Below are 9,567 nucleotides of genomic sequence, written 5' to 3'. Positions count from 1 at the left end.
TTATATATATATATATATATATATATATATATATATATATATATATAAACTTATGTAATAAACATTAAAAGTATTTACAGCAAAGCACAGAAGCACACAGAATATCTTTAAAATGCTATATCTAAGTGAAGGAATTATAGGCTTTTTTTCATTTTTATTTATATTTCCTAACTTACAAGGATCATGGGTTATTTATTTAATTATTAAAATGTTATAACAGAGGGGCTGGGGGATATAGTTTAGTTGGTAGAGTGCCTGCTTCGCATACACAAGGCCCTAGGTTCAATACCCAGCACCACAATAAAAAAAAAAGTTATAAAAAAAAAATGTTAAGAAAAATTCAAATACCACAAGACTTAAATCTAAGAAATCTGTATCAATCAAGATAACCCAGTTACCTAGAGGAGCAGAATCAATTTTTTTCCAAGGATTGAGGTATGTCTTTTTTTCTTTCCAATCAGAATATTCCTGGCAACTGTCACTGGGCTGGTCCCATGGCAATTCTAAAATAAAACAAGTTACAGTTCCCTCATATTAACAAAATTATACTGTAAAAATTTCAAGGAAAAATAATCATTACAAATCCATACAAAGTTTCCTTTAGATTAACTCAATGTCTTACAAAACGGGAAAAGAAGTTTTGTAGAAGCTTCACAGGCACTTTAAAGAAAAGACGAGCCACTTCTTATCCTACTCTTTCAAAAGTACTTACATGAAGCATGGCACAGTGGCATAAGCCTATAATCCCAGCTACTAGGAAGGCTGAAGCAGCATCACAAATTCAAGGCCAGACTGGCAATTTAAAGAGACCCTGTCTCAAGATAAAATATTAAAAAAGGTCTGGGAATGTTCTTCAGTGGTAGTGATTGCCTACCATGTGTGAAGTTCTGGGTTTAATCCCTAGTATCACCAAAAAATATTTACATGACTTTTAAAGAGACAGCTATTTTGACTTTTCATTTAATAGATACACATACCACATTTTTAAAAACTTTGGGGATTACAAGTTAGTTATGGATAAGTTACTACTTGCAGTGATTAAATATTTGTTTCCACCTCAAAATTCATGTTGAAATTCTAACCCACAAGGTGATGGTACTTAGAGGTCAGCTCTTTTTGGGCAGGGATTGGGTTCATGAGGGTAGGATCCCTCATGATCCTCATGGGATCATTGTTGTTATGAAAACACAGAGAGCTTCTGTTCTCTCTGCTCTGCATCATATGAGGACATAATCAGCTGGTTACTTGAAAGCCAAGAAGAGAATCCTTACCAGAATATGCTGGCACCTTCATTCCAGGCTTTGTGAGAAATAAATCTTTGCTATTTATAAGCCACCCAGTCTACGGTACTTTGTTATAGCAACCCAAACTGATTAAGACAGTATTAAAATACTATTACATAAACACAAACTCCGTTGGTTTATTTAATTTATTTTGGTATAGCAAATCTGACTTTCCATAAGCCAGAAGTTTTTTGTTTGTTCATTTTGATAACAGGGATTGAACCTAGGGGTGCTTAACCATTGAGTCACATCCACAGATCATTTGTTTGTTAATTTTGAGACACAATTTCACTAAGTTGATGAGACTGACCTCAAACTTGCAATCTTCCTGCCTTAGCCTTCCAGAGGGATTACAAGTATTGCACCAACCCACAAAGTCATAAACCAAAAGTTTTATCATGACTAAATAACTATTACCTCCAGCCAACATTGCAGTAAGCACTATTCCACAGGACCAAACATCAACTGGTTCTGCATGAAATTCTTTTCTCTTCAGAAGTTCTGGAGCAACATAAGGTAAAGTACCACACATCTTGTTCAATAAACGTTCACGGTTATTATGCCGAAACACTGTTGCCAAGCCAAAGTCAGAGATTTTGAGGTTATCTAAACCAAAAGAAAAAAAAAAAAGAATGGCACTGGATAAAAACAATTTGCAAATAGATATATTAGAATTAAGTTTTATTGACTACATTACCTGATTTGTAGAATTTCTCTACCTTAACTTGACCAAAATAAACAACAACAACAATTTTTTTTTAAGAAAAATTAAAGACATAATCATCTACGCTAAACTTGGAAAAGGCCCTCATCTTTGATATTAACTTAAGAAAACTGTCACCAACACACCAAACAGTTGGGACCAGGTTAAAGAAAGATACTGGAGTTAAAAGGGGCTATTCTTCTGGTAAAGAACACTCCAAACTTGGGCTGAAAGCAGAGAAAAGCCCTTCAATGAGTGGTATAGAAGGCAAGAATGAGACATAGTAAAATAGGAGGCACACTCTCAGCAGCAAACAAAATCAATTGGCAAGAAGAATATATATGTAAAGACATAACAAACTATAAAGATCCAGAATCCATGAGAACTTCTTGTCGAAGTAGCTATGTTGAGAAAAAAAGAGGAGGAACTGTACAAAAAAAACAAACTTCCACGCTAATCTTCCCATCTCCAGCACATAAAAACTGCAGGTAGGACTTTTACACTTAGTGAATGTCTACTGTATCCACATAACAGACACTGTGCGAGCCAACGCAGGTAGTGAATAAATCAATGAGGTAGACTAACAATAGGTAATGGCCAAGAAAGTTATAAAAATATAGAACACGACAGGATCTTACAGAAAAGGGTTCTATCCTAGTCTTAAGAGCTTGGGAAGGCCCTCTGTTATTAGAGGTTGTCAATGGTTATAAGTTTTTCAGAGGGCAATCCAGCCAAAGATTCAAAAAAAATTTTCTCTTTCAGCTAGTAATACCCACTTCTAGGAACATATCCACAGAAATAGTCTCATAACATCACAAACAAGGATATTTGTAGCAACGTTATTTGTAAATAACTTAAATGCACACCATAAATGGTAAAAGCTTATAAAACATGTATACAATAAGTAGTTATTAAGAAAAAAAAAAAAAAAAGAAAAACAAGGTGTACTAATATGGAACAGGATATAAGTGGGGAATAGGCTAGTGTTATAGCAAAAATTATAACATGATCCAATTTTTGTACTAAGCCTATGCACAGTTATGTAACAGTCATCATTTCTCTATTCTTCGGTTCTTTAAAAATCAAGCACATATACCCAATTTAATGTAAGCCATTAATACTTACTTGTATTTGACTCCAGGAGGTAAATATTGTGATTTTCTTTGGAGGGGGTGGGGGATACCTGAGATTGAACCCAGGGACACTGGAACACTGAGCCACATTCCCAGCCCTATTTTGTATTTTATTTAGAGACAGGGTCTCACTGAGTTACTTTATCACCTTGCTGTTGCTGAAGCTGGCTTTGAACTCAAGATTCTCCTGCCTCAGTCTTCAGAGCCACTAGGATTACGAGTGACATGACACTATGCCCAGCTATATTTTTTTAATAGCTATCTATGGCACAATTTGGACAAATCACTGAGACTGAGTTCCAAGTGGTAATCAATTAAAATACTAACAGATTATCATAAAATACTAATAGATTATCTTGAATTTTGTTGTTTTATTTTGTTTGCAATCTAATACTCAGTTAGATTAGAGAAATACAAGTCATATATTCAAAATTTACAAGTATAGTTCTGACAAAAATAAAGGAAGAGTATATTTGTGAGTGAATACAGAAAGACTTCAAATACTGGTAACATTGTATTTCTGTTTTAAACGATTATTAGTTATATACTGGACAGAAACAAAATACATATTATACAAGAACAATACCACTCACCTAACACCCAAGAAAAAGGACACACCCATTCCCTCTCCTACCTTCTGACACCCACCATTCTGAATTTTATTATGCCCTTGCTTTTGTTTTCATGTTTTGCCCTGTTTGCATACTTCAACAATATAATTGGTTTTATATATTTTTTAATTTCATATAAAAAGACCGTATCAATTCTTTTAGTTTATTTTTTTGCTCTATGGCCTTATATTCTTGAAATCCAGCTATGTCATTGTTTGCAGCTACAAATTATCCATTTCAGACTTTCTTATTGCTGATAGACCTGTGAGTTGTTTGCAATTTTTCTATTAAACAACAGACCTGTGAGCATTCTTATAAGTACTAATTTATTTTTAAGCCAGGTGGGCAGATAGGTGTTCATTACACTTTATCATAATATGTAATTTATATTATGAAAATTTGAGGGCACCTGAATTAAGTTTTAAATAAAATTACTTTTTATACTACATAAACACAGCTTAAAAGGGTAAAAAAATGAAACCCACATGCACATAGGAAAAAAGCATATAACCTATGCTTTAATGTAAATTAATTTTACATAGTAATAATAGCTACCATTTTTTTCAGCATCAACTATATAATAGGTACCTACTATTTATAACAAAAACACACACACGTGTGCATTTTTTGTAATACACTTCTTTTTAGTTGTAGACGGACACAGTACCTTTATTTATTTATTTTATGTAGTGCTAAGGATTGAACCCAGTGTCTCACACATGCAAGCACTCCACCACTGAGCCACAACCCCCCATTTATGCATTTTTAAAATGTATGTGTATATGTATAACATAGGTATAAATACCTGTTTTATACATTCCAGGTACATACTTCTACAAAAACACATGATGTTTGTATCCTTTATCCTCATAACTCAGATAGATTCTCCTATTATCCCCATTTTATAAATAAGAAAAGTGAGGCAGAGAGAAGTTAAGCAACTTACCTAAGGCCACATGTCTAGAATGAGGTGGCCTAGATTAAACCTAGGTTCAAATGACTCCAAAGTTCAAGCTCTTAACACTATCCTATATTGCCTTTCATATTTAGAGACACGTAATCCTTTTCCAGGGTGTTTTGTGTATCTTGAAACCTGCATTTAATTCAAAAAGGACTTGCTTTGTATGAGGAAGGGGAGGAATGGAATTTAACATCATCAAGGCTATTACCATTCAGCAAGTAATGGGAACAGCATGAAAACAGAAGCATGAGAATCCTCAGATTGTGCTGTGTGCTCACCTCTCAGGATTCATCAACAAATCATCCAAAGTTTCCTTTTTATCATACACTAAATTTTCTGAATATCTAAAATACTGCTATATGACTTGTGAAATGACTTGTAGAAAGCTAAATAACTTAAGCACAGTGTTAGACAAGCAATGTTTAAATTCCCTTTATAATATCCTTGATAATTAATACTCCACTGTTCAATGTTATAAACTCACTACATGTCAAAGCAACCCATGCTTTTTTTGCACAGATCCATTGCTGAACATCATCCCTGTGCTAATTCAAATTACTTCTAAACAGTTTTCACCCACAGGTTCTGAAGAACCATATTTAACAATTAGCAAGTTTCCCTGAGTTCCCGCAATAATTTCTTATTTTGCATAGTTCACAGCTCTTCATTTGTTCACTTTCCTATAAAAGTACATCAGTGGTCTATACATCTCTTACAATGTGGCCCCGGGAAACACTATTTCCAGAGAAGTCTCACCAGAGTAATACTGGACCACTATTTTCCTCATTCCGGGCACTATATCAACTTAGTTTTCTTACATACGGTGAACAAATCACACAGGTGACTAATACCAAGTTTAATGCCCGGTAAATGTCTTTTAAAAACTGTTAACTGCCAAGAACAAGCTATTTAATTATGCTTGGTTAATTTTTTTCAATCCAAATAATAGACTTCAGATCTTTTCCTATTAAAAAATAACTTGTTAAGATTCAGCCCACCTCTCTAGTCTGCTAGATTAATTTATTTAATGGTTATTTTAAAAAATCTACTATTTGCAAGGAACTACTCTAATGTTAGGAATACAGCCTTAAACATAACAGACATAAATCACTGCCTCATCTCTTTGGTCCTGACTCCGTAAAATAACATTTTCACTATCCATCCCCTCAGTTTTATGACATCCATTAAAAAACAACAACAACAACAAAAAAAAAAACCTAAAATTCTTGCATATTATGCAAGTCATAGATAAAAAGGGTGAACAGTTCATGGCTAAAGTCTCAGGTATTACAATAGAAGCTTACCTTTATTAATTCATTTAAAAAGTTGTTTTCAAGCATTCTTATTTTTATTCATCTTTAGCAAACTACCCTGGATCTAGGGAAGACTTCTCATCCACAACTATATCATGAAAAACTTGAATTCCAAATATACCAAGTCTCCCAAATTTCCTTGGCTTCTCAGATTTTCGTCATGATTTGAATGGCTGTCTTAAAATTAGTAGTAACAAAATATTAAACTTACCCCTTTCGTCCAAAAGGAGATTTTCTGGTTTAATGTCCCTGTGAGTTATTCCAATGCCATGAAGATAAACCTACAGGGAAATAGAGGAACACACCAGAATTTAGCAACTTATTATTTGTACTAATTTTAAATAAAAGGAAAAGATATATACCTACCACCCCTGCCATGAGTTGATGAAAAAATCTCTGAGCATCTTGTTCAGGCATACCTATGTCTGGTTCTGTAAGAATTAATTACAAAAGTTAGTTTATTAGATAAATACAACCAGGCATTGAACATATAGTTTCTTAATCTGATTTTAGACATTTGTGATTATAATTTAGCAATCTTATACTAGTGAAAGATTAAGTACATTTAACAATACAGTACTTAATAACCAACATTTTCCAATCTGTTAAAGAGCAAAACCAAACTACTATCATAGGAACATTACAAAGAAATAAAGCTATCATCCAAATCAGGAACATAATACATGCTATGAAAGCTCCTATTTTACTCTTACGTTAATATTTACTTGGTATCTTTTAAATTCTGCCCTATTGTTTCTAAATGCTGTTAGTATTTTTCCCATTTCTGAAATATAATTGTCAATGTGAATGCCTAAAACAATCTAAACCTATTTCACTAAATTTTTTAACAGATTTAAACTTTATAAAATCCCTTACACTGAATGTTTACAAAGTTCCTTCAGGAAACAGTCTTATTAAGAGAGCTTCTATTATCAGTTATCTTTTACCTTTTATATTTTCATTTCTCACTAACTCATGATTTCTTTTGCCCTCAGTTCTCTCCTGAGATTCCCATTAGAGATTTAAATAAGCAGTTTTTTTTTGTTGTTTTTTTTTTTAATATTTATTTTTTAGTTCTCGGCGGACACAACATCTTTGTATGTGGTGCTGAGGATCGAACCCGGGCCGCACGCATGCCAGGCGAGCGTGCTACCGCTTGAGCCACATCCCCAGCCCCAAAATAAGCAGTTTTTAACTACTAATAAAATAGTTTCAAATAATAAACTTAGACCCACAGCATATATTTTATGTACTTCTCAGCATTTTGCAACATCAATCATTTGAGTTTGCACAGAACACTTAAGTAGCAAACAATTTACTTGATATGTATATAAAGCCATCATTTCACTTCAACAAATAAGGGGGAAAAATAACAATAATATTATTTTGGACCTGTAAATGTATGCAATAATCATGTAAACAGAATATCTACAAAGAAAAACACTGTACAGGCAAACAATATATTGGTTTTTGTTGTTTTGTTTTTGTGGTACTGAAGATTGAACCCAGGGGCACTCTATCAATGAGCTAGATCTGCAGTCCTTTTTATTGTTTTATTAATTTATTTTGTGATACTGGGTTTTATTCTTTTAAACAGGGTCTTGCAAGGTTGCATAATCTGGCCTTGAACTTGCCATCTTCCTGCCTCTGCTTCCTGAGTAACTGGGATTACAACATGTGCCACTGAGCTCAGCTTATTATGTATTTATACTTCATCATCAAACTACAGCTTATCATTTTAAATTACATAATACAGCAATCCTGAAAAAATTACTTATAACTTAAGGACAGTTTTCTTTCATTGATACTATATGTTTTCATATATTAGTAAAATTAGCCAGAAAAAAAAAGGAATTTTTACTTCAATTTCAATATTGGAAAAACTTAAGGGGAAAATGAGGGACTAGCTATTCAATATTAAAAAACAAACATAACAAACTTAGAAACTTATTCAATAGAATAAATATCTTAAATTGTTTCCATACCTATTCTATCAAAAAGCTCTCCCCCACTACAGTACTCCAGAAATAGATACTGGATATTTCCTTCTCTCCTGTGACCATAGAATTTCACTACATTTTCATGATTTAACATTTTATTGATACAGATCTCTTTCTTAATGTTTTCTGGACAATCTATGGCACGCTTCATATCTACAATCTTCACTGCAACTGCTTCTTCTGTTATTCTATTCACAGCAAGTTGAACTCTAAAAAAAAGGAAAACAAGAGTTATAACATTGTAGACTTTTGAATTCTCTTTTAGAGCTTCAAAAGATTAAACATGACAAATCCAAAATTGTTTTTATCTTTACTACTTTCTCCACCGAGGAAACCAAGGAAATGGTTTCTGCCATATTTTCAACAGATACTGGTCCTTTCTGAAAGGTGAATTACTACGGCTATTACTCCAAAGAAGTCATTATGCTGTACATGCAAGTCATTTAAAAAATGCTTGATAAAGTAAGCTAAATTGGGATAATAGCAATTCTAGTTCACATATATACTAGTTCTATTCACATAATTTTAATAGCATTACCTAACATTTATTAATCTCATGCTACATATGACTGTGATAAAAGTACTAAGCACCTTTGGAGTAGGTACTGTTATTCTCATCTTATATAAATGAGGAAAACGGAGACATACAACATTGGGATGCTCATCTAAGTCCACAAAACAAGCCCAGTATGCGACAGATTTAAGATCTGAAACCAGGCAGGCCATCCCCAAAGTCTGCTCATTTAGCCACTATTCTTAAAGCCCAAGACTATGTGGTTGTTTGAGGAAACAATAATCTCAACAGATCTTTTGCAGCTCTTGATAAAGAAAAAGAAAAAATGCAAAAATAATCAGAAATATTAATCCTTACAAAAATTGTGCAATTTCACTTGCTAAAAGCCTTGGTTTGCAAAGATCTGATCTCTAAAGCGCCACGTATTGGAAAAAACAAGCCCAAAACAACAAATACATACTAAGACAAAACAATAGAAAACTAAAGCAAGCGTGAAAGCAAGATAATATTCGGATTCAAACTCACTCTCCATAGGCACCTTCTCCTAGGGTTTGCACCAAGTCCCAGTCTTCCACAAAGGGCACTGCCATGACTCCACAGAGCACCACGGCTGTAAAACGCAGGAACCCGAAAAATAAGGAACGAGCATAAGCTCAGATCACCTGTAAAGCCACCGCGCTCTGCTTCCTGCCATGATCCCTCACAACAGCTTGGTTTCCCCTTACATTTCATTCACATTTATCCAAGTCTTTAAACCCCAAACAAGTATTCTAAGTTTAGGCATTTGATTGCCGAAATCGCAATCCCCATTCCCTTGCACACCGAGGGCTGAAACTCTGCCCTCCTCAGGCCTCACGGGAAATTTAAAAGTTGCGGTGAGAAGTGGGAAGACGGATGCTTTCGGGTGAATGACTGGGGAAGCGGGTAGAAGTGGTGGGAGTCTGGGGAAGAGAGTAAGGGGATGTGGGCTAGAAGAGGGGTTGGAATAACTGCAGCTACTGCAGCCCCTCCTCCCCACTTGCACAGTTCCAATTCCCACCCCCACCCCA

General features: G+C 34.2%; 1 protein-coding gene across 3 annotated transcripts in view; it reads right to left on the bottom strand.

Annotated features, from left to right (window-relative positions):
* Positions 1-9,567, bottom strand: part of Chek1 (checkpoint kinase 1) — a 23,840-nt gene that overhangs the window by 12,743 nt on the left and 1,530 nt on the right. For 2 of the 3 annotated variants that reach the window (XM_015499005.2, XM_048796067.1), the window contains exons 2-7: positions 9,044-9,128; positions 7,990-8,213; positions 6,371-6,435; positions 6,216-6,285; positions 1,701-1,889; positions 399-503 (exon numbers count right to left, since the gene is read on the bottom strand). In XM_015499005.2, coding sequence (XP_015354491.1) covers positions 399-503; positions 1,701-1,889; positions 6,216-6,285; positions 6,371-6,435; positions 7,990-8,213; positions 9,044-9,108 — 718 coding nt within the window. In that variant the 5' untranslated portion in view covers positions 9,109-9,128. Of the gene's footprint in view, positions 1-398; positions 504-1,700; positions 1,890-6,215; positions 6,286-6,370; positions 6,436-7,989; positions 8,214-9,043; positions 9,129-9,340; positions 9,550-9,567 lie in introns of those variants that run through there. The other variant, XM_048796066.1, reaches the window with a different exon arrangement.

This window comes from Marmota marmota, unplaced genomic scaffold (assembly GCF_001458135.2).
Source record: "Marmota marmota marmota unplaced genomic scaffold, marMar, whole genome shotgun sequence".
In the NCBI taxonomy this organism is placed as follows: Eukaryota; Metazoa; Chordata; class Mammalia; order Rodentia; family Sciuridae; genus Marmota; species Marmota marmota.
This window is presented reverse-complemented; position numbering and strand designations above follow the sequence as displayed.